The 25,919-nt window shown below is 44.0% G+C and overlaps 1 protein-coding gene across 1 annotated transcript in view; it reads right to left on the reverse strand.

The window, feature by feature from the left end:
• Positions 1–16,339: 16,339 nt before the first annotated feature.
• MIPEP (mitochondrial intermediate peptidase) overlaps positions 16,340–25,919 on the reverse strand; it is a 114,784-nt gene continuing 105,204 nt past the window's right edge. Inside the window, exon 19 of the mRNA XM_069467420.1 lies at positions 16,340–16,600. Coding sequence (XP_069323521.1) covers positions 16,503–16,600 — 98 coding nt within the window. The 3' untranslated portion in view covers positions 16,340–16,502. The remainder of the gene's footprint in view (positions 16,601–25,919) is intronic.

The raw sequence follows: 25,919 nt of genomic DNA on the forward strand, positions 1-25,919 counted from the left end.
AGGCATGAATCGTCTCCCAGCCCTTGTGTGTGAGGCATCAGGAGGTGCCAGTGGGTCTGCTGGGGTGGTGTCCCTGCTGGGAACAGGATGAGCAGACTCACGGTGGACCACAGCCAAGGAGCGACGATCCCGATCCCGGTGACGCACGCAGACTGGCTCCCTGCACCCGGCACCAACGCCTGGGCCCAGCGAGGGCGGAGGACTCTGGGGCTACTTGTGTTTGTTCCCCACTTTCCCCTCCTTCAGCCCCTGGCCTCGCACAGAGCAGGAACCGCTGGAGAGTTGGGTACTTCAGGGCCACTGAAGGCTTCCTCTTCCCTCTTTGGATTCATTTCTGGAGGGGGAGTAAGCTTTGCAAAGGCCAGAGCATATCTCAGGGGTCTCCCCTGCACCCCTCAGAGCAGACAGAAGCTTCTGCACCATGAGGACAATAGCCGGCTCTGTTTCTCCATACCGTAAAGATGAAATACACACTCAGGAAAAAAAAGATTCTTCTATAATCTCTCTAAATAAGCTGAGCTGAGATTTAAGTAGTTGTAAGAGGCGCTTTCACCCGCCCCACCCCCTTCTTTTTTCCAAGCAGTGGAAAACACTCCCTAAATGAATCTGGGGTGGAAGCCCCAGTGCACAGCCTGTCCTATCACTACCAACCTCTCCCGGCCCTAATGAACTGTGCCTCCTAACGTCCTCGGCGGAACTCCGGGAAGGGAATCGCAATGCTCTGAGCAGTTCCCAAGGAGAGCCCTGCCCTGCCCTGTCCTTGCCTTCCACACCCCCACCTTAGTGCAGACTCAGGCCTGGGGGATGATGAGAGCCCACCAGAGGTTTCTCCCCTCTTTGTGGGGGGGCAGGGTGTCACAGATCCCTTTGGGAATTTGAAGCTAACTGTGGATGCTCCTTCCAGGAAAATGCACATACACACTGAAGTTTGCATATAAATTGAGGTGCTCCAAGGACCCCCCTGAAGCCCATCTAGCCACAGTTAAACTGCACCGCAGCTCCTGCAAACTCATCTCCTTTAATGAAGCAATTTTCGTCTTAGGCTGTGAGTGAGACATAGCAGGAATAATTCCTTTGCTGAACAAGTAACTTCTTTTTTTTTTTTGAGACAGAGTCTCACTCTGTTGCCCAGGCTAGCGTGAGTGCCGTGGCGTCAGCCTAGCTCACAGCAACCTCAAACTCCTGGGCTCAAGCAATCCTCCTGCCTCAGCCTCCCAAGTAGCTGGGACTACAGGCATGCACCACCATGCCCGGCTAATTTTTTCTATATATATATTTAGCTGTCTATATAATTTCTTTCTATTTTTAGTAGAGATGGGGTCTTGCTCTTGCTCAGGCTGGTCTCGAACTCCTGAGCTCAAACGATCCGCCCACCTCGGCCTCCCAGAGTGCTAGGATTACAGGCGTGAGCCACCGTGCCCGGCCTGAACAAGTAACTTCTGAGTAACCACGGTGAGTCAAGTTCTTTTCTAAATGTGGGGGATTCGGCAGTGATCTGGACAAACGAGGTGTCTGCCATCGCAGAGCTCACATTTCAGCAGGGAAGAGACAATAGACAAGCGTAGTCAGGTGTTGCATAACGACGTTTCGGTCAACGACAGACTGAATATATGGTGGTTGTCCCCTAAGATTATAATGCTGTATTTTTACCATGACTTTTCTATGTCCAGATGTGTGTAGATATACAAATACCATCGTGTCCCAGTTGCCTACAGTATTCAGCACAGTCACACGCTGTGCAGCTCTAGCCTGGGAGCAACAGGCTGCCCCTACAGCCTCGGTGTGCAGTGGGCTCTACCATCTGGGTGTGTGCACGTACCCTCTGCGACGTGCACAGGTTGATGAAATCGCCCACTGATGCGTTTCTCAGAATGCATCCCCGTTAAGCGACACATGACTATATTCAAACGCCATGTGATCATTTGAGATTCTGGTAAGTGCTCTGAAGGAAAGAACAGGGCGGGGAGAAGGCATGGCTGGCTGTGCTGGTGCGACCGTGGGGCCAGCACGGCCTGGGAAGGTCTCTGAGCAGACGGCATCGGAGCTGAGGCCTCAGGGAGGAGAAGAGCTCCCAGGGAGAGGGAGGGAGGGAGGACGAGCGCCTGCTGCAGAGGCGGAGAAGGTGGAGAGTGGGGGCCAGGACGAGGGGCCAGTGTGGACGCTGCACTGGCTTTGGGGAAGAATGGGGTGCCCTCCCCCCGCCCAGCCTTGGCCGTGCCCTGGAGCCTCCTTCATGCTGCTCCGGGCAGGCACCTCCTTCTGCCTGGAAGAGGCTCAGCTGGTCTGCGCCTTCCCTCCTTGAGGGCCGCGGCGGCAGCTCACAGATCCGTGCATTTGCCGTGTTCCTGCACACAGCGGCTTGCCAACTCAGCGCCCCATAAATATTTGTTGAAAGCAAGCGGCTGCGTCCACGTGGCCCGGGCCTGGGGCTGTGAGTGTTGGAATGATTTCTGACCAGCCTAAGGGCGGCCTCAGACGAACACCAAGGGGCCACCTGAAAGGCCCACTGTTGAGTAGGTGATTTATTTGCAGTTGCAGTACCCGGATGTTTTAAACATGTACTTGTGCCAGGTGGTGAATTCTATAAACCAAATTATTAACTATGTAAACAATTATATGTGTAAGTAAATAAACTTCTAATGCTGTTTGTGGCAGGAATTTCCTATAGTGAGAGATGAAAATCTGGCCCACAGCATTTATGAAGGTCCTGCCTGTGGCCAGAACATTTCACACACCCACACACGTGCGCACGCGCACACACACACACACACACACACACGAGAGAGAGGGCACCTGTCAGATGGCACCAAAGGACATCAAACATTCAATGAATCCCGTCCACCGACCGGGGCTGGTAGGTTCTCTGGCCCTGCACCTCTCCATGCAGAGGGTGGCCCTGTACCTCAGCTTCTTGATATTCCATCCCCCTTTAGGATGCTACTGGTCTTCAGAAGGGACAGGTGTATATAGGTTTCCTACCTTCTTTTCCTTGCTAACTTCCAGGAAGAAACAAGAGATTTTAAAACTCTGAGCCAAGCAGCTCCTGGGGAGAGGCGTGCCCAGAATCAGGGACGAGGCGCTCCAGGCTGAGCCTGGGCCTGCCTCCCACTGCCAGCATGCCGTGAGCACTGGAGGTGCAGGCCAAGACCTTTTCTAAGATGTCTGTCCGAGGACAAAGGCTGGTTGTAGGTGGAAACCGAAGTCTAACAGAGGCGGAGAGGAGAACTGGGGCACTCCCTTCCCCTTCCCCTGACTCGGCCCTTCACTGGCGAGGGTGGGGCTGGGATGGGAAGAGCACACCAGCCGACTCCCGCACAGGTGTGGACACACCCTGATGGGTCTGAGAACATCACTGTCAGTCCCTCGATGTGAGGGGCACAGCGATGGGCTGTCAGGCCGACTACTGGGTAGAGGAATCCTGGGCCCAGAGAGTTACTAGGTGGTGTTCTGGGCAGGAATTCTGGAAATGCCCAAATTACTGTCAACCACCCACCTTCCCTGTGCAGCCCAGGGGCGGGCAGATATACACACAAAGATGGGAGGAGGGGAAAGGAGGCCGCTCTCAGCTCTCCCTGCCCCAGAGACTATGACTGCAGAACGGTTAAGATTGATTCATTGTGCACTATGAGTCAAATGCTGTCCCTACAGGTGCTCATCCTTGCAGGGGTTATTTTGTCCCATTTTATCATGAGGACATTTAGGCTTAATTTGTCCCAGGCCTCAGAACTATTAAGTAATTGAATTTCCAGAATCATCCTCTCTCAACTTCATGATGATGCTTTCACGGTTATAAAATAAAATCTGTGGACAAAAGTGATTTCAGGGCTACAAGCCTTTGAAAGCACTGTTCAGTCTCTTCGAGCGGTTTCTCTCCCATGCCCTATCCCCTTGTTCTCCATGAAAACTCCTCCATTAGGACTGCTCAAAATGGAAACACTGAGGCACAGATGTTCTGCTCATCAAGCTAACAAAGATCAAAAAGAAAGGACTAAACAGGCAGAGAGGGGGTGTGTTAAGGAAACGTGTTCTTATAAACTGTACGGCTAGTGCTAACGTAAACTGATAAAACTTTTCTAGAGGGAAATGTGGCAAAAACGTATCAAAAGCTTTAAACATGTTAATACAGTTGAGTCAGAAATCCCACTTCTAGGGATTTATCTTAAGGAAATTTCCATACATGTACACAAAAGTTAATTATAAAGATGTGGTGTTTTTTTTTTTTTTGAAACACAGTCTCACTCTGTTGCCCAGGCTAGAGTGAGTGCCGTGGTGTCAGCCTAGCTCACAGCAACCTCAAACTCCTGAGCTCAAAGGATCCTCCTGCCTCAGCCTCCTGAGTAGCTGGGACTACAGGCATGCGCCACCATGCCCGGCTAATTTTTTCTATATGTATATATTTTTAGCTGTCCATATAATTTCTATTTTTAGTAGAGATGGGGTCTCGCTCTTGCTCAGGCTGGTCTCGAACTTCTGAGCTCAAATGATCCGCCCACCTTGGCCTCCCAGAGTGCTAGGATTACAGGTGTGAGCCACCGTGCCCAGCCTATACTGTCTTGATTACCATAGCTTCGTAGTACGTTTTGAAATCGGGAAATGGGAGTCCTCCAACTTTGTTCTTTTCCAAGATTGTTGTGGCTGTTCAGATCCCTTACCCTTGCATATGAATACTGGATAATTTCTGTGAGACGTGGGACTCCTTTAATGGGCAGTTTTGACTTGGGACTCCCACTGGCCTGCCCAAACTTTCTCAGAGCTGTGCGGAGTGTAAGAGTCTTCTCGCCTGATATACGTTCCCCACCCGTCTCCTTTCACAGGTGGCAGACCTGCATCAGGGTGAGGCCCCCTCTGCCTACTTCTCCTCCCTCCTGTTTATCCTTCATACACATCTCCCCCAATAAATCTCTTGCATATCTAACCCTGTCTCCATGTCTTGCTTCTCTGATTTCATTTCCAAAGCGTGAATTTTCCAAATCCTAGTGCAAACCCTTTTGATCTACTTGGAAATACAGCAATCAACTAAGGAAGGGAATTTCAATTTCTAGAAAACATGCTTTATTTAAAGAGATTAGGGCTCCGTATCCTCCTCTTAAGCAGAGCAAGAGATACAGCTCTGAATGTCCTACTCTGTAGCCTCTCAATAGTGAGACTGGCAATGGCCAGTTTCTCAGGTGAAGATGAAATATGTCTCTTGGGCTGATTTTCACTTGGTTGCTTATAACCATGTAACATGACAGTTTTTCCTTGTGGTTTAACCCAGTTTTATTTATTTTAGCTTTATATTATTTGCACCCAAAGCATCCTAACCACTGTTGGCAGTCCTCAGGTGCTGTGAAACATTCTAGCAGTATCCTTTTACTTAAGCTAGTTCAAGTTTGCATTCTATCATTGCAGTCAAGGGAGTATACAAATAAAATGTTAGTGTTTCTAAAAACGTTAGAGAAAGAAGATAAATTGACAGTTATTTTGCACAGCAAGAGAAAAGTGAGCTATATTACAATTTTCTCTGAAGACATAAAGACTAAATTAAAAAAGTGGTGATATGGACATTAAGAAGAAAGGAGAGGGAAATAAAAATTTTGTGCATTAATATGTGCTAGGTATATTCAGGAAGTTACAATTTCATAACAAACTGGAAATGTTTCATCACTCAGAAAAGCATGCAAAAACAATTGCACTTCCATTTAAATATTACCTGTTGAAGTCTGTCACCCTAATGAGTAAGAAAAAGAAGTAAACACATCTTCCAGAGTCAGGAAGAAAATTGTTATGGCAAAGGGTCACTTAGCAAGATTGCTAATCATCAGCGAGCCTTCAGTGAAGATGCAGCCAACTGGACTGCCATATAACAGACATATTAGTCACTGGGGAAATACAGATGAAAGGAGGTGAGTCCTGGCTTCAATTTGTTCACAATGCAGCAGGGAGATAAACATTCATAAAGCATAATTGTAGGTTTCCTTTTTTCAAACATCATTATTGAGATATAATTCACATGCCATAAAATTCACCTATTTAGAGTGTATAATTCAATGGCTTTCAGTACATTACATTACTTTTTAAAAGTATGGTAAAATATATTAATAACAAAATTTTCCATTTAAATCATTTTTAAATGTATAATGCAGTGCATTAGTTACATTCACATTGTTTGTAACCATTACCACTATTTATATTCAAAACTTTTTCATCACCTGAAATGAAACTCTATGACCATTAAGCAATAACTCTCCATTCGTTATTCCACTCCCCCATAGCCACTGGGAACCTCTAATCTCTGTCTCTATGAATTTGTCTATTCTAAATATTTCACATAAGTGGATTCATACAATACTTGTCCTTTTGTGTCTGGCTTATTGGAATAGCATAATGTTTTCAAGGTTCATCTATATTGTAGCATGTGTCAGAACTTTATTCCTTTGTATGGCTGAGTAATAGTCTACTTTATGGCTCTACCACATCTTGTTTATCCATTCATCTGTTCATGGACACGTGGGCTGTTTCCACCTTTTGGCTATTGTGAATAATGCTGCAATGAACATGGGTATTCAAGTATCTATTTGAGTTTCTACTTTTGATTCTTTTAGGTATCCAGTTGAGATCTAGGAGAGAAGAGGATTTTAGAGGAGTGAGCTTGGGCACTCAGGGTATCTTCACCCTGGAAATGTTTGCCAATCTGGAAAAGACAGCTGTGAGACTGCACTGCACTCCTGACAGCCCTGCAGGGCCATTCCAGAAAATGAGGGTGAACTGGGAGTACAGGTAACTGCCCCTCTGCTTTAGGATTGGATGCTGAAGGACCATGTCAAAGCAGTAAGGGTGAATTAGAAGTAAAATAGCTCTTGCATCGATTTCAGACAAGTTTTGAGTTTTCTCAGTTGCCCAGAAAACTTACAAGTTGTAAAACTGGAAGCATGTGATCCAGATTATTTGTGCCCCACGTGTTTTGTGTGCTCTCTAGAGAAGATGACATCAACACAGGCCTAAAATAATTTCTAGAAACAATTTTGCAAATAGAATCTCTAGTACTCAATGACAGGTAAATAGGCATATATGAGAAAGAACCAGAGAAACAACCAACAGTGGAATAAAGAAATTGTGTTAGCTATGTTCACCTGGAGAAGAGGCAAGTTTGAAAATTTCAGGATCAAATTGGAAACTATAAAGAAAATGCCATGGCAGATTTGAAAAAAGAACCAAAATCAAATTCTAGAACTGAAAACATAAAATACAAATTATAGATAGATTGGATTATTGGATAGATTTAATAGCACATTAGACAGCGAAAGATAGAATTAGTAAATTGAAAGACAGGCCAAGTAGAAACTGTCTAGAATGAAGCAAGGATAGACAAAGGATGGAAAAAAGAGAAGGGAAGGTAAGAGACAGAGGATACAAGTGTAGTTAACATGCATTTAATCAGAGTCCCAGAAGGATACAGACAGAAGGAACATTTGAAGAGTTAATGACTCAGAATTTTTCAAAGTAAGATGAAAAAATAACGACTCCATGGATCCAAGAATCTTAATAAACCCCCAACACGTTAAGTAACAAATAATAAACAAGATAAACAAATCTTAGCTAGATATGTCACAGTGAAACTACAGAATAATAAAAAGAAAAATCTTGAGAAAGAGGCGTGGCAGAAGGGAAGGAAAGCACGCTACCTTCAAGATTTGGACTGACAGCCAACTTCCCAATAGCAAGAATGGAAACCAAAAGATAGTGGCGTGGTTTAAAGTCAGTGTAATGAAAGAAACTGCTAACCTAGAAGTCTGTACCCAGTGAAATTACACTTTAAAAATGAAATGAGAAATTCTCATAAAACATTGGAAGAAATAAAGAGTGAAATAAAATAAAGATATTCATAGACAAGTGAAAACCGAAAGCATCTTCAGTGAACCTGCATTAGAGAAAATGCTAAAAGTGATCTTCGATCCCACATGGAAAGTGAGAGGTGTAGGAAAGAATAAGGAGCAACTGAAATGGTAAACATGGGCTCGAATCATTAATACCAACTATATAAATAAAAATTATACAAACACACACGTGACAAAGACTGCATAGTTTCCAAGGTAATAGAGGAATAATAACATAAAATTATTAAACAATGGAATAAAAAAACATCAATAAAAGAAAACAAGGAGAAAAGAGGGAACACAAAAGAAGTGAAACAACCAGATATCATATATAAGACAGTTGACTGAAATAGAAATGAATTAGTATTTTACATAAAATATGAATGAACTAATGATCCAGTTAAAAGACAATATCAGAATGACAAACAATATACCATGTATAAGAGATATACCTAATATTTAAGGACACAGTAAAAGAATGGAAAACATATCATGCAAACATTAATCAAAAGAAAACTAGTATAGTAAGACTAAATCAGGCAAAATAGATTTTAAGGCAAAAGGTATAACTAGCGATAAAGAGAATCATATCAGGATAATAAAAAAATTAAATTTATCAGGAAGATATAACAATCCTAAGTTTATAGCTAACAAAATGGCCTCAAAATTTATAAAGGAAAATTTAACCAAAATACAAAGATAAATCCACAATTATGGAAGGAGATTTTAAAAACATCTTTCAGTAATTGGTAGAATAAATAAGTAAAGATAAATAAAATGGATATTGTACCTAACAACTAAAAAATACTCTTTCCAAGCATATATAACATGTTTACAACAGTGACCATGTATGTACAGGGCTATAAAGCAGGTCTCAATAAATTTCAAAGGACCAAAATAATACAGAACACGTTCTTTGACCATAATGCAATGAAGGCTCATTTCCAAATAATCCATTAGACAGGATTAGAATATATGCTGAAATGAATGATAATGATGATGAAAACACTGTGTATCAAAACTTCTAAGATGCAATTAAAGTTGTACGTAGAGGGAAAGTTTATAGTCTTAAATGCATACTTTAGAAAAAAAGAAAGGGCCGTGCACTCACGCCTGTCATCCTAGCACTCTGGGAGGCTGAGGTGGGAGGATCACTTGAGCTCAGGAGTTCGAGAGCAGCCTGAACAAGAGTGAGACCCCCGTTTCCACTAAAAATAGAAGAATTAGCTGGGTGTCGAGGCACAAGCCAGTAGTCCCAGCTACTTGGGAGGCTGAGCCAGGAGGATCGCATAAACCTAGGTGTTTGAGATTGCAGTGAGCTGTTATGATGCCACTGCACTCTACCAGGGATGACCTAGTGAGGCTATGTCAGAAAAAAAAAAAGAAAAAGAAGAAGAAAGGCTGAAAATTAAGTTAATGAAGAAAAAGACCAAAGAAAAAGACAAGTGAAATAAACATAGTGAAAGTTGAGGAAAATCACAAATGGATCGGAAATTAATAAAAATTTGTTCTCTTTTTGAGAACCAATGAAAAAAGAAAGGATCAACAAAGCCAAAAGTTTGTTCTTTGAAGATTAACAAGATAGATAAACTTCTGTTGAAATTAATCGAGGAAAAAAGAAGAAAATAAAACAACATATAAGTTTACAATAAGATGATTTACGTGTGCTTAAACACACATTCTGAAAAATCACACAAAATACAAGGCCTATAAGAAAAATAGGGTCAGTGCAGATAACCCAAAGCCTAGGCATTGACCACTATGAAAATGAATGACTGACTGAATTATCAGCCCCACAGGAGACGGCCTGGACAGTGCACGCAGGAACTCAGTGGGCCTGGAGGCCTTCTCAGTCAGTACTCAAAGTGCATGGGAACCATCAAGAAGAAGTGCCAGCCTGTGGGCACAGAGACTGCAGACGGAGAACAGGAGGAGGCGCGCCCTGCCAGCTTTCGTTCCTTGCTTTCTTTTCATCTCCTGGCTTCTCTCTGCGCTCACCTTTCCCTCAGTTCCCAAATTCAACAGGAGCCACCGGCCCAGCGTCCTTGCTGACTCTCTGCAGCACTGGGTCTGTCCCTGTTTCCTCCCTCGGCCAACACGACCCGACCCACATTCTCATCCCATCTGTTCGGCTCCACAGGTGGTACTCGGCAGGTCCCTCAGACGGCACAGTGGGCCTTGCTTTCCGTGGCCTCGCTAATTCCCTCTCACTTACCCGAGATCTTCCCCACCACGCACTTCCTCTTCCACCCCTGTCTGGCTGCAGCATCACACCGTTGCTTCCTCGGCACCACTGACTGTGCTGTTCGCAGCTTGAGGGCCGGACTCCTGTTTTACTCATCGTGGTGTTCGCAGCACCCAGTGAGGTGCTCCACACATGAGCAGTAACGGATTCAGCGTCTGAACACATACACACCGTATTGAGAATCTGCACACGGAGAGGTGTGCAAGACACAGACACCGTGCTGCAGACGTCTCACTTCGTGTTGCGCAAACCCGTGTGTTCCTCTAAGTGGCGCCCAGGAGCCCTGCTGCTGCACGTGCTCTAGCGACCGTGGGGTTATGTCCCCAGCCCCAGCCGGTGAGTCCTGCTGTCACCTGATGAGTCCAATTGATGTTGTCATGAATAAATTCCCCTGGCCTGTGGCTTCTCAGGAGCCAAGAAGGTTTGCGAAGTATTCTAACCCGGTATTTGATGATCAAACCAAAGAACTGCTGGCCAGCAGGGATCGAGTGCTCCCCTTCCTCCTGAGGATGTGCTCCAGCAATACACGGCTATGTCTGTGATTCAACTGTATTTTCTATCATATGTTGTTCAGCCTTTTTGTTTAAAAACTTTCCAACCTAAAAAGTAACCTTCGGTTCACTCTGAGAACACACAGTGGGCCATGAGCTTGCCAATAAAGAGCCATCTGTGGTATGGAACTGGCTTATTTCATAAACAGTCTGCAAACAATGAGAGCACTATTAGAAACACATTGTGCTGTGCAGAGTTATTTGCATTGCTTATCTTTAATCTTCCTCAGCAATCCTCGCTCTGTGCACATTTATGATCTTTGCTCTCAGTCCACATGCTTTTTCTCCGACCATAGCAAATCGTTTAACCCAAGTCTTGCCTCCTCTAGTGTGTGCATGTCTAGAGTGGCGCATTGCCGAAAATGCTCTTGTCCTTGGGAAGAAGCGAGCATGAGACAGCTTTAGAAGACTCTCCGGAGAGCCGCACCGTCCTCCATGTGGGCTCTGCCCTTTGGATTGGGGCAAAGCACTCACTTACGTGCTTCGTTCCCAGTAAACTCTGATTCTTTAACTTTAGGGTGCCTTTGCCGGGCAAGGGCTCAGGCTCAACCCACCACTGTGGCTTCTGTGCTGTCACGGCTTGTCCCTGACATGCTGTGGTGCCAGGTCCCCTTCATGTCCCCTCAGGATTTCTCCTGCCAGCCCACAGGCAGAACTAGGCCTTCTTCCCCACCCCTCTTTGTTTTTGTAAAAATAAGGACTCCTTCTACTAGCTCTGCATAACGATTACTAAACACTGACTTTGAAGAGTGGTATCTGAAGAAGTATAAACACGATTTGGTATTTTTAGTAAACTTAATAAATTTTAATAAATCAACCATAAAACAGTGTTTTTAAGAGTTAAAAAAGTTCAACGTCGAGATGGTCAGAACAGTTTGGCCTCAAAGCACAGGCAGGAGGATCTCAGCATCTGAGATCCTCCCAAGTGGCGCTGTTTTCCCCGGCTCCCGACTCCACGCTTAGCTGACAGCGCTTCTCTCACATGGCTGGTAAGAAAGAGCAAACATAACTTTGCACTTGATGCTGAATCAGTGTAAAAAGCCATGGAGAAATCTCTCCCAGGTGGTCATGTCGTCTGTTTCCTTGAGGCTCTGGTCCTCCTGCTGAATCCGGGTAAGTTAGCGCCGACTTGTATTTGAGTCAAAGATCTGGGCTCTCCCAGTGTGCAGTGGCTTTTCTCCAAACTATCCATGTCACATTTATTGAAATGGAATCAGTAACAACAGAAACAGGTCAGAAGGGGTTTCTGTACAAATCCTAACTTAAATATAAAGCTATACTTAGGGTTTCTTTGCTGAGGCTGGTTTGGTCTTGGTTTCCTTGGTGTTTCTTTGGTCATTCTTCTGTGTTAATACAAAAAACACTCCACTCTTCTTCATGGGTTGTACTCATCAGTGTGCTCCAGAGATACACACCCAATGGGATGTATGTTTAGGTAGTGAGGATGAGGAACTGGCTCACATGATGGTGGACACTGCGAAGTCCCTGTCTGCCGTCGGCAAGCTGGAGACCCAGGAGGTCGGCAGTGTGATTCCAGTCCGCGCCAGAGGCCTGAGCAGCAGGGGAGCCAACGGTGCAAACCCAGTCTGAAGGCAGGAGCAGACGGATGTCCCGGCTCAGCAGGCAGGCAGGAAGCCAAAGGGGCAAATTCCTCCTTCCTCTGGCTTTTGTTCTGTTCAGGCCCTCAGCACACGGGGTGACGCCCCCACGCTGCGGAGGGCCATCTGCCTCACTGGGTCCACAGATGCAAGTGCCAGTCTGTCCTGAAGCACCTCCCAGACACACCCAGAAACAACGTTTAACACGGGCACCCTGTGGCCCAGTCGGCCTGACACACAGAACGAAGCATCACAGGGGTCCTCTTTCCTGGGTTCTTCTTAAAGCAGTGGTAGGAGCACATAGAAACATTTCCAATAACTCCCAATTATTTTTAATGGAACCTATATGTGATGTAGTTTTTAAAAATTTCCAGGAGAACTGGGCTCCAAATGTTTGATTCCTTCTGTGGAATCTCCTGCCCGCACACTGTTCCCTGGGCCTACTCCCGCTTCTCTCCCTTGGGCCCTTGTGACTTTATGCCCGGACTACACTGGAGCCTGTACTGACTTCTCCAACACATACCTGGCAATTGAGATGGCAGAAAGGAGGCTGCGATGAGCAAGACATGCTCCCTGCCTTACTGACAGGTATGTGATGGGCAGTTTAAGTGCAACGGGGAAAAAATACCAAGTAAATGTCAAGCACCATTGTTATTAATATTTTTTCTCCATCGCTTTTACTAAATTGGGCTACATCTTGGGTGTTAATAACGGTTTTGACTGTACACTGTTCCCTGAATGACTCAAAGACATTTTCGGAATTTGCTTACATCATCCAAGCCTTTCTTCAGAACTCGAAAAATGCTTCAAATTTGACTCTGTTATGATTATTAAACATTATGTAAATTTTAAATTATTGAAATTAACACATGGCGTCCTTTTGAAAAATTGGAAATGGAAGAAAGAAGACAGGAGAAGAACACAAGGCCAAAATCCCAACACCTAACGACAACCACGTTAACTTTTTATTCATTATCCTCTAGTTCTTTCACTAGATTATTTTTAGGGTTTATATATTCATAAGTACTTTACATTCAATTTTTAGAAGCTGATGGGAAACTCTAACTCCAGGAGAGAATTTTTCCCAGAGGGACTGCTGTGTGCCTATGGGTTTATTCCCATCACGAGGGAAAACATTCATAATGAAATTATTTGCTATTATGACTTATCCAGCTGCTACTGTGAAGAGTCAATGACCCCTCCACATTCTTTGAAGTTCCTCAGAGGTTTCCTTTGTTTTGACTCTTGGTCGAAATTATTCTTTTGGCAATTTTTAACAGAAGGTACAAAGCTCTGATGTTTCCTGAGCCCTCATCTACCTGAGAATTTTGCACCTCAGCCTTTACCTCTCAAAACTTTTTCCATGGTTCTTTGGCTTTTAATGGTGCTGAACAATTGCATTCTGGGAGCACTGTAATTTTTGTTCCTTTGTAGGTAAGCCTGTTATTTCTAGTTGCATGCTTTTAGCAGTTATTTCCTAGTGTTCCGAAAAATGTCAATAGGTACTCCAAAAATGGGGTGGGTCCCATAATCAAACACGTCTGGGAAATATTGGCTCCTGTGTGCGATGCCAACTCTCTTCCGCGATTATAGGGTTGCTGATGTGCACAGTGAACCTTCAAAGCTTCTGTGGCATTTCCTAAATGTATTTAATAACAGGACTCTTGTGAGTTCATGGAACACTAAGTAACAGTTCCTGAGAAGTGTTCTGCAAAGCCCAATTTGGGATATGCTGGCTTGTAATTTTAATTATATTTATACTTAAACTCTCAAAAAAAGTAGAATGTATCTAGGTGAAAGTCTCTTTCACTGTTTTCTTGGTCTGGAATTCAGAATTCTCTTTCTTTTGTTTGCTTTTTAAAAAATGGTAGTAAAATATATATAGTATAAAATTTATCATAAAGCTGAACCATTTTAAAGTGCAGAGTTCAGTGGCACGAGGGACAGGCACATTGTTGTGCCACCTTCAAAGTTTCCCTTTTAAATTGTACACTCATTTTGTTCTTTTCAGCTCAAAAATGTTTTCTTAAATTCGTTGCGTGGCATTTATTCACCACTACCCCTACTAAGTGCTAGCCGCTGGCCTGGGCACCGGGAATACCAGAGCATAAAGGATTTGTTTCCGGCTATTGCTTTTGCTCCAGCTGCCCTGGCCCCCCCAGCCGCAGGAACTCCACGACCCAGAGGGTGTGGGGCTCCACTCCGCTCTCCTGCTGTCAGCTCGCATCAGACCCGCTCACCTGCATTCTGAGAGATGTTTCTTGAGTTTGTCCTTGACAATTTCATTCTTTTCTGCTTCGGAGAATGTTTTAAATCACTGTACTGTGGTTTTCATTTCCCTGTATTTTTTTCTTATTCTACCCATTTGCCTTTTTAACTTACCCTATTGTCTTTTTATTTCTGCTTGTTCTTTCCTTATGGCTTTCAGCTTCATAAATACCATGTTTTCTACAAGGTGCTTTAGTTCCTTTTAAAAATAATTTTCAAAGTTATGATTTTCCAGCATCTTCCAGGTGGTATTTCCCTTCTCTTTTTCTGAAGAATGTACAGAGGCTCCATATAGATTTCTTTTTTTGCTTACTCATCCTCAACTGAAAAGGGATGGACAAAGATGCAAGGGTATGTCACTAGCGGTACACCTAGGCTGATTAAAGCGCCTTTTCTGATTCACCTGGAACTGGTAGGTTGACGTTAAATTCTCCAGCACGGAGTTGGCATCGTGTAGCGCCAGTTGGTCAGGATAAGATCTGCGCCTGCCTTAGCTCGGATACCGTGCATAAATAGGGCAGGGCACAGAAGCAGCTGGATTCCTCTGGGCACTGGCACTGGGGCCCTTCCCGCGGCCGTGCGCTCCCCTCCTCGACTCTGCTTTGGGTACGAAGGAGACGCCACTGCCAGGCTTGCCTGACTCCCGACCCAAGGGTTTTCTGTGAGTTGCAGTTTCCAAGTGCTCCTGTATAAAGAAACTCAAACAGGGCAAAGCAGGAAGAGGCGTGGGGGCGCGTGCCTGTAGTCCCAGCTACTCAGGAGGCTGAGGCGAGATGGGAGCCCGGGAGCCGGAAGCTGCAGTGAGCTATGCTCACACCACCGTGCTCCAGCCCGGGTGACAGAGGGAGACCCCATCTCTTAAAACAAAACAAAACCCACAGCACTCTGTAAAATGAAAAGCCCCACCTCGGTGATGTGCCCGCCACTCTGCTTTCTGGTGGGTATAGATTTGGATGTCTAAGTGTGAGCAGGAGGTGGGCAAGGATGACTGGTCAGTCTCCCTCGCATCCAGGTGGACCCAGCACAGGCAGCTCACCAGTGATGTTTCTCCATCTGGTCTCATCTGTTTCTGAGCTCGCAGAAATTCCTCTGGATTCTGTGAGTAGCTGGAATGCGTATCCTCGTTCTGGGGGTTTTGAATCTTTCCTTTTTATTTCATCATTGGTCATTTATAGTGCAAAGCAGGAAGAGGCTGTTAGCAAATGCCTTTTTAAAATGGAAATCTGTAATTAAGTTCTTGACTTTAATGGTGGGAAAAACCCATTAAATAATTTTTCCCCCAATACTAGCAAATTACAGCACAACATGCAATAGCATAAAGCAGTTGGGTTCTGGATAAAAACAGACGTAGTCTGAATCCCGGCTTCCTTACTGACCAGTTGTTTGACCTGGGCGTTTCACTCATTAATTGTATCTACACTTATTAATTCTGCTTTCAAGCCAGAAAAGTATCAGTTCAAGTCCTCTCTGTCCCAAGTCCATCTGTGCAGTGCCTAAACACTCAGACAATGACAAGAACTTTGGAAATCACACTTGGTTTCTTGGTTGCTGTAACTGACCGAAGTGTATTTTCAAAGCCTAGTATAGTGGTCTTAAGAAATGATAATCATTCTTAAAAGGACTATATGTGGAATCTTTCTGAAGATTGCTGCAAACTGTGCCAATGATCAATGGAAAGGGGGCAAAGTTCAACCAGGGAGTGGTTAAACAAGGAAACACCCAGACCCTACGTTTAACATCTCCATGTGGAAGTGTAGTTTTTACTGGCTTGCTGAGATTTCCATATGTTCAAAAATTTGCCAAACAGGTGAAAAGTCAGCATAATTAAAACAAATTATTTATTCTAAGTTCCAACAGTTTAAAGTTTTTCAGAAGTCATTACAGAAGTGAACACTGAAATGAGAAACCAGTTTTCACAGCTGTAGCATTTATAACAAAGTTAGTATCTACATGACCTTGATTCAAAAGATTCAGGATGTTTCCATTATTCAGAATCCATCAGGAAAGTTTCGAAGTCCAGATCCAGGTCAGAGACAAGGGCGCTTACAAAGTCATCAACAGAAGGACACTTCTGCAGCATTCCTGCAGACAAAGGAGAAGTCAGCGACCACGTCCACCAGGAGACAGTAAGGAGGGACAAAGACACAAATTCAAGTCTTTACACTAAGGGAATGTTCTGGCTTTGTGAAATAACAGTTTGGCTCCACGACCTGATCATAAGGACATTTCATAAAGCCATGGGGAGAGTGAAGGCCCTGAAGCTATTTATAATTTTAATGCACTTTCGCTGTCTACTCACAACTTAGTTTAGAGATTTAGGCCCAAATATACTTCCCAAGGGTTTTTACTTTTGCATATATGACTATACACTTGGAGTGATATTAGAAGACTAAATTTTTTAGCTATCTTTGACGAGGATGATTTGGAATTTAATGAATTTAATTACTTATCAAGTTTTATTATCAAATTTTACCCACTTCACAGTCAACCAAGTGTTAATTATTTTACAGAAATCTTGTATCAGAATCAAGTTATTGGCTTTCCTCCAGATTTCTCTGTCCTAGAGAACTCCTACCTTTGCCACTTACTAATGGCATAATGCAGAAATCACTTAAAATTTCTGGTACTCAAATTTCCTCACCTAACATACAAGGTTGCTACAAAGATAAAACAAGAAGATGTACTAGAAAACAATGAGGCACCATATCTAGCATATATTAAGAATTCAGGCCGGGCGCGGTGGCTCACACCTGTAATCCTAGCACTCTGGGAGGCTGAGGCGGGAGGATTGCTTGAGCTCAGGAGTTTGAGACCAGCCTTAGCAAGAGTGAGACCCTGTCTCTACTAAAAATAGAAAAATTAGCAGGGCACAGTGGCACGTGTCTGTAGTTCCAGCTACTCAGGAGGCTGAGGCAGGAAGATCGCTTGAACCCAGGAGTTTGAGGTTGCAGTGAGCTATGATGATACCACTGCATTCTAGCCAGGGCAACAGAGCAAGACTCTGTCTCAAAAAAAAAAAAAAAAAAAAGAATTCAATAAAAAGCCGAATGTTTCACCCTTCTTCACTCCAAAGAAACCAAGGACAAAGATTCAAGCGATCAACCTTATTCTTGGCAGAAAATGCTAACTCAAGGATTGAACAGACTCTATACGCTGACATTTAATTTGTGGGGGATGGATCCTATAAAACTACTTTCAACATTAAGACATTAAAAAACTGCCAGAATCCTCTATAGGTCTCTGAATCATTATTTAATGTAATTCAGTGAACACATATTGAACATTTGCTGTGTGTAAAGGGTCAGGTCAGCTCGTGGGCTCACAGAGATGGGCAGGCTAAGTTACAATACAAGGGTGAGAAGAACACACTCCTGAAGGTGTGCAAAAGTGGGTATCCATATGCGGTGGGGGGGAAGTAACCTTGACCCCTACCTCATACCGTATATAAAAATTAATTTGAGATGGTTACAGACCTAATTGTAAAAGCTAAAATTAAGTGTCTAAAAAAAAGTCCACACAGAATATCTTTGTGACTTTGAAGTAGGCAAACCTTCTTAGGACATAGAAAACAATAACCATAAAAGAAAAAAATAGTATGTTACATTTCATCAAAATTAAAAATGCCCACTCTTTAAAAGAAACCATTAAGGTAATGAATAGGCAATGACAGAGTGGGAAAAATACTCACAAAACATACATCTCACACTGGACTGGCATTTGGAATATATAAAGAACTCCTTCAACCCGTCGTCATACAAAGATTTTTAAAAATTACCAATGGACAAAAAATTTGACCTTCACAAGGTCAGACCTTTCACAGAAGAAGATATCCAAATAAATAACACAACTAATAGGCACTGAGAAAATACTCAACATCATTAGTCATCAGGGAAATGAGAACCCACAATGAGATACTGCAATACACCCACCAGGACAGCTAAAATTAAAAAGGTTAACACCACCACATGTTGACAAGGCTGTGGGCAACCTATATTGTCATACATCTGTGGTGAAGGTTAAAATGATAAACCACTTTAGAAAACAGTCTAGCAATTTCTATAAAACTAAACATAAACCTGCCCTATATGTAACCCAGCAACTTCACTCCTAGGTATTTACCCAAGAGAAATGAAAGCACATGTCAACCAAGAAAGGACCTGTACAACCCCATACTGGAAACAACACGAGTTTTCATTAATAGGATATGGGTGTGATATGTTCATATAATGGAATATTACTCAGCAACAAAAAGAAATAAACTACTCAGACATGCAGCATGGATGAATCTCAAAAACATTACACTGAGAGAAGGAATCCTTGCATGAAGGAGAACACACCATTTGATTTCATTTATATGAAGTTCAAAAATGGGCCAAACTAATCTATGGTAAAAAAAAAAAAAAAATCAGAACCACGGTTGCTTGTGGGAGTGGATATTGAAATCAACGGAGAAGCGGCATGAGGGAGCTCTCTGGTGTGACGGTGTGTTCCCCATCTGGATAGTGATTTGAGTTCTAAAACAGTGTACATGCAATAAAACTTATCAAACAGTACATTTAAGATACAGTGTAAGAATTTTACCTAAAAAGAAGTAAACAAAGATTGAACTCTAGTTAATGCTATACATTGAGAACTATGTAGGGGTAGATGTACTGATGTCTGCTACTAACTTTGAAACACATAAAAATATATGACAGATTGATGGGCAGATAGAGGGACAGATGTAAATACAGTAAAATGTTAATTATAGAATCAAAATGGCAAGTGTATTAGTGTTTACCATGCTATTCATTCAACTTTTCTGAATGGTGGAAAATTTTTAACATTAAAAAATTGGAAAGAGATAAACAGTGGATGTTAATAGAATACAAAGTGCAGTCAGCTGGAGAAAAGAAAACAACAAATTCCAACGGAGAGATTCAGAAGGTTTTGTGGAGAAGGGATCTGTGCAGAAATTTAAAAGATGGGGAGGATTTAGGACGAAATTAGAGCCTTTAAGGCAGAAGGGACGCCATAAGAAAGGCACAGAAGTGGGAAAATGCACAATGTGTGCTGACCACAGTGTCTGGTGGGGCAGGGGAAGGCTAGAGGGGACTCTGGGAGAGGAACAGTACTATATGGCCCTGAGGCTCTGAACCACAGTGACCAGCAGAGCAGGGAGCCGGACCCCGGGGGGACGCTCCACGTGCAGATGGCCAGGCTTCCAATGGCAGTAAGAACACAGAGCGCAGGGACAGGTCTAGGACTAGAGACATGGATCTGGTTTTCCCCACTGGGCAAAGCATACGATTTGGGAAACAAACCGAGTACTTGTCTATATGGTGGACATGAACACAGCAGGTCCAAATGCATACTTGAAAGCCACTAACTAGACCTGGTACAGCTGAGAACAGTAAAATATTGTAATATTTTCAACTGCAGACCAAAATATTTTCATCTTCTTTCAAGTTCAAATGCTAATAGCTCCATCTTAGGAAATATCTGAAAAATAAAGGCCAGTTACTGGAAGAGAATTTCACTTCTATGCTCTTATTTGTTCAACTGAAGTTCAAAACACAATTTTCTTTTTCACAGTAAAATAATCCCTATGGAAGAATGCAGAACTCACTTCTGGTCCAGCTGTGTAACTAATGATAGAAATGTTGAGTCTCTCATCGTTAGAGCAGCACAGCTTATACTGCACCTTCTGGAAGAAGGTTATGACTTAAGTAGACTCAATCTCATTATAAATCAGGTTTCATGCATTTCCTATGTGCCAGTTTCTTGATACAAAGAACATTTGTAGGGAAAGTATTTAAACATGGCTTTCAATGAAATGTGCTAACCTATCACACAATTTTCTTCCTTTTACTATTTAAAACATTTCTATAATTACATGACTGGTCGTTTGTAATTAAATGACTGGAGCTGTCGGAAGGTAAAACCATTTATTCAGAGCCAACCTCTTCAGGTAAGTGTGGCCATCCTGTTCCTTTGAAGTGGTTCACTTCAGCTCAGCAAACTGCCAACATAAGCATGACCTTGCTCTCTCCTTCCGGGCAGACAGGCCTAACTAGTACCTGTCCTTCTCCAGTTTCCCACCTTAAACGATCCGTGCCACCTCAGAGAATGGCGACTGTGGCAACAAGAGAAAAATATAAAATATGGTTACAGCTAAATGGTTTGGTGATTTTGTACGCAATGTGATTGCTAAAAATGCAGGTTCAAAAAGGAGGAAATGAGGAATAAAGAACAGCTCCTGGTCAAGAATACTCTGGGCACGTCGTTATGGCGTCCTCGCTCCAATTAGATTGAAATGCTTTGCGAGTGTTGACACGACCTAAGCCCTACACAGAGAATTAAAAGAAAACTCAATGTTCCACAAATAACAAGACTTGAAGTTGGCTTTTATATATTGGTATAGTCAAAAATTTCCAGGAAAGCTTTTTTTTTTTTTCCTTAAACGGACAAAGATGTCCCCCTTGGCCTTCAAGTCTCAATTTTAAAGGGGTGATGATTAGATTTGCACTTTCTTAGGTGCCTCTGGGAACCAGATTGGAGCTGTTAACTCCAAAAGTGGGTGGAGCTGACAAACACATTTCACTGTGGAAATCACCCACATTCGGGGCAAATGGAGGGATCTTGCCAAAAGGACTCAAACAAATAGGCCATAAGTTTGCAACTATTAATGATACTGCCAACAGTGGCTTTGCCCAACCCTGATAGGACACTAGTGTGACCAGGCACTGCACATATTCGTCCACAAAAGGAAAGCAGGCAGTGGAGTTTCACCTACTTGCCCTGCTGAGAGGGACAGATTATATATAATAAGTAGTTAAAGAATGCTGATTTAATTTATGCCTCTCCTCATTTTACCTGAGAGGCAAATGGGCTAATAAAAGATGGTACAAGCCAGAACATTTTCATTCTGACTGCTCTGCTCAGACTAGCATGTTTCATAACCCTGAAGTACGAGGGTAATTATTCCAAGCCTGACTAAAATAAATTATGATATCAAAAAGATTCCAAGACTGACTCTGGAAGCGGTAAGGGTTTCCAAATTGCACGGTGTGCTATTCTCCTTAGCGACTGTTGGCATCAAGCTGGAAATAAAGTGAGGACAGAGACACGGTGCAGGAGGATGTGGCCCTCAGGCAGACCGCTGGTCTAGGTAGGGCTCATGGGGAGACTGCCGTCCACACCACGCACAGCACGATGACAGCCGCCATGGCGCACGGACCATGAGCCAGGCACCGTGCCGGGAGTACTGGCCCATCAGCTCCTCAAAGCACACCTGGAAGGGACCTAGCTTTACAAATAAGAAAACAGAGGCGAAGAGAGGTCACGAAACTCTTAGAGTTGTTTTTTGATACTGTTTGTTTTTGTTATTTTGGACTTTGACGGTCTGGTTCCAGAGGCCGTGATCTGAAAGCACCATGACATATTGCCACATGCCCTGAAATTCTGTCCAAGTAATATATATTCTATAAAGGACCATTTTTAAATATCAGCGTCCTTCATGTGACAAAACCTAAATGTGTGGAGGAATCTTGAAGAAAAGGTCTCACTGCTTCCTGATGCCATGACCATGTGTACTCAACTTACTAGTGGTGCCCTTACTGCCTTGGAGACGGGGCCAAAGGGTCTGGTTTCTTGGGTGATTCCATTTCTGACCTACAGAGTACAACACGAGCAGTCACACTATGTGACTATCAAACTGAAAGGAGAGGACAGAGAACGCTGGCTTTGGCTGGCAGGGCAGTAGTATGATACTGCCAACAGTGACTCTGCCCAGCTCTGATGGGACACTAGTGTGACCAGGCACTTATGTCACGACCGAGAGCCTCTTCCTCTCAGGACACGGTGCTCACAATGCTCGGCTGCTGCTGGAGTTCATGTCTTGGTGTGATACTGGAAGAAAAAGTGCCCCAGAGTTTTGTGCTTAAGGATGTTTTCTGGGTAGCCTCCAAGCATCAGTGGGAATCCCTTGCAAGCTCCTAACTGTGCGTATTTCTATGCTTCCACCAGCAAGAATTTCTGTCAGCTCCAGGATGAGTTCGATATGTATACAAAGCTGCAAGTTCACGCCCTATTATCTTGTAATATATAATAAGTATAAAATCTTACCAGACCTTCATTTAAAAATCAACATACTCATGGCCTAAACTCTTTACCCCCGAATGTCTCTTTGGATGTACGACTAACGCAATTATTTGAAAACATGACTGAGAGCAGCTAGGTGCCAGCCGGATACGCCTCCGAGCCAGCCTCGCGAAGGCGGAATCGTACTCTGGCTCCCTCTGCTAAGTGCCCGCGGTGAAATGGTTTGTGTGTCATTTAATTTCATGAATGCAGGGGATTACCAGGGCAATTAAAAAACGTTAGAATTATTTTAAGCCTTGGAAGAGAAGTAGAATGGTTTCACCTCCTCTCTGAGTCTATTTCATATACTGCTTGACACCAACCAAGAGTGCCATAAAATAAAACTATGGCTGGGCCTGATCAAACTTTAAAGACAGACAAAGGATGAATGAGGTGACCATTAGTGGAAACTTTGTAAGGGTTTTCCATTCATTCACTCGTTCATCCATCCTCTCTACCTGTGCCTGAGTGCCTAATGTGAATTTAAGGCAGGCAAAAAAAAAAAAAAAATAAATAAATAAATAAAAATAAAATAAATCACTTTTTATTAGGAAAATATTATATATAAAAATTATTGGGACTCTAGCTTATAAAAATTATGATCTGTTGGGTCTAAAAGTGTAGACGAGTATCACTGGCGTTACCTGGGAACCTGCTGATCTGTGGGGAGAGGGAGGCGGCCAGAAAGGGCCGGGGTACAGGCGCGGGGCTGCACGGGGCTGTGGCTCTGGGCTTGCTCATGAAGACTCCCAGAGGGAAGGCAGCCTTTGGAGGTTAGAGCAGTATTTTTATTTAAAAAATGAAAAAGCAGGATATATTTTCATTACTAGAAACGCCCTAGAATACAGTGCTTTGTGTTAATTGATTATTGGCTCTTTTATGAGGAAAGCTCAGAAACGTCATCTAAGCAGCTTCTTCCATGGAGCAACCCTGACTTTCTGAGCTGAGAACAATAATCAAACCTCAGTCCAGCAGGAGCTCAGAGGGCGCCAGGAGCAGCTGCCTGTGCAGGGAAGACACCAGAAGCCAGCCTGGGCACCGGCAGTCTGTGGGGAGGTCGTGAATTCTGCTAGAGCAGAGTCTTCGTAGGGTGACTCTTAGCAGAAAGGCGGACGGGACTGCTTAGGTCTCGACTTCCCACAGACCTGGGCCTTGCCTTTAGGGTTCTGACAGGAGCGCCTCTGCCCGAACACCACGCTCCCTGAACGCAACAGCAAGCAGGGGCATGACCACGCCTCATTCCACTTCACACTGAAAGTATGCGCAGCATTTATTAAAAGCAAAGTTTACTAAGTACTCGCGTGCCCAGCACCGTGTGCTGGAGACAGCAGACGCACAGGTATGAGTGAGACACAATTTCTGTTCTCAGGAAGTTCATCAGTTGGGGAGAAAACCATGAAAATACATAACTGGTCATGTAAAACAAAGGTGTGTATGAGGCACAGCCAGGGTGCGGGGGCACGATGGGTACGGCCTGAGAAGGGGCATGTGAGGGGCAGAGAGCGAGTCTGAGAGGCAGAGCTGCGTGGAGCTGGCCAGCACACAGACTGCAGGCTGGGTGACAGTCGGGAACAAGGACAGGCCAGACAGGGCCACAGAGAAGAGGCCTGATGGCTGTTGCTTGTTTCCACCACCCAGCACCCATTTCCCTTCTGGGTAGAGGAAAGGTTTCGCTTTAGAGCAGCGGTCCTCAAATAAAGGTGATTTTTGTCACTCAGGAGACATCTGGTAAGATCTGAAGATATTTTTCATTTTTACCCTGAAGAGGTGCTACTAGTGCTACGCCTCTAGAACCGTCCCACCGAGCACAGGCTAGGCCCCCACAACAGAAACTTATCTGGTCCCCAAGTGTCAACAGTTCCCAAGTGGAGGCGTCCTGCAGTGGGCCAGCAAATCCAGCCTGATGAACTACCCATCAGCGCGTCCTATTGGCTGTCACCTCGCCCAGCGGGGGAGACAGAGTGTCTGCTGGGAACTGGAGTCTTGAGCGAGTGAAAAAAGGTCTGTAGACGACTGGAACCGACCCATCCTGGCACCAGCACCCTGAAGAACACACCGGTTCCCTCTGCCTGGACCCCCGAGCTGCTCTTCCCAGGCCGTGCTCTGACTTCTCCCTCTGACTCTGTGGCCTTCTCCATATTGTTTCAAGAAAATTCCTTTTCTGCTTTGGTAAGCCAGAGTTGGTTCTATTTCTTTTAAGAGAATTCTCAGTTGATAAAAAAAAAAATCAGTTCACAAGTTACTAAAAGAGATTTAATGATGTCTAGGGAACATTGATGTTTTTGTTTGATCAAGGACCAGCTTTGGACCCAGGGTTTTCATTAGAAGCGGGTTTTCTTTTTTTCATTTAAATGACTCCTGTCTGTCCTCTGATTCATGAAGTCCAGGTGATACACAAGCAAGCTTTAATGCCAGATTTCTCCTCCTCAAGTTCAGGGGGAAGCAGGGGCTATTCCTGGCCAAAAGGGGGAGAAGAGTGACTCACTGCCACGGAGACTGATCGGGGTGTGGCAGGAGGTGTGAGGGGGATGGGAAGGGGCAGAGGACTGTTCTCATAGTCTGTGGGTCCTCCTGAAACTGGCTCTCTTTCCTTGTGGAGTCGGGAAAGGAAACACCCTTGCTTGTGGGTTTCAAAGGTGCAAGAGAAGTTCATGGACCGGGTGTCCAAGGCTGCTAGGAGACAGGAGGCCTGGGTGTTCTGCACCTGGGGGCCAGGTGAATGCAGCCCTGAACCAGGAGTGACCGGCATCTAGAGGCCGAGATGGCTGGGACAAACCGCTCATCAAAGCCAAAAGCTGATCGTATCCTTGCATTTCAGCCACAGCATTGGACTTGGTTTAAATGAATTAAGTGCCATCATCCAGGTTTATATTGAAGGTCAATGGTATCATTTACTTAGAAGACAGTCTGGTCAACCAAGAAGAGCCTCAGGCTCTTAAAAGGGAATGTCCTGGGGGATGCCCTACTGGGACAACAGCCCCCGCTGTGAAAGCCGGCAGAGTGACCCTCCTGCGGCTCACTGAACAGCCTCAGGGGCACGACCATTACCTAGTCCTACAATAAGTTCTATTAATATAACTTACAATTTAAGTCTACTTCTCCTCTTCTGAGAATATAAAGTTTTCCTTTGAAGGGGTGCTAAGAAGTAACAGAGAGAAAAAATAAATTCTTCCTTTTCTAAATAAACTTTAGGCGGCTCTAAAGAAAGCAATACATCCTGATTGTTAGTTAGCATAAGGGTTTGGTAAGTGATTACCCTGGGTTAACTAACTGGTTAAGG

This window comes from Eulemur rufifrons, chromosome 4 (assembly GCF_041146395.1).
Source record: "Eulemur rufifrons isolate Redbay chromosome 4, OSU_ERuf_1, whole genome shotgun sequence".
NCBI lineage: Eukaryota > Metazoa > Chordata > Mammalia > Primates > Lemuridae > Eulemur > Eulemur rufifrons.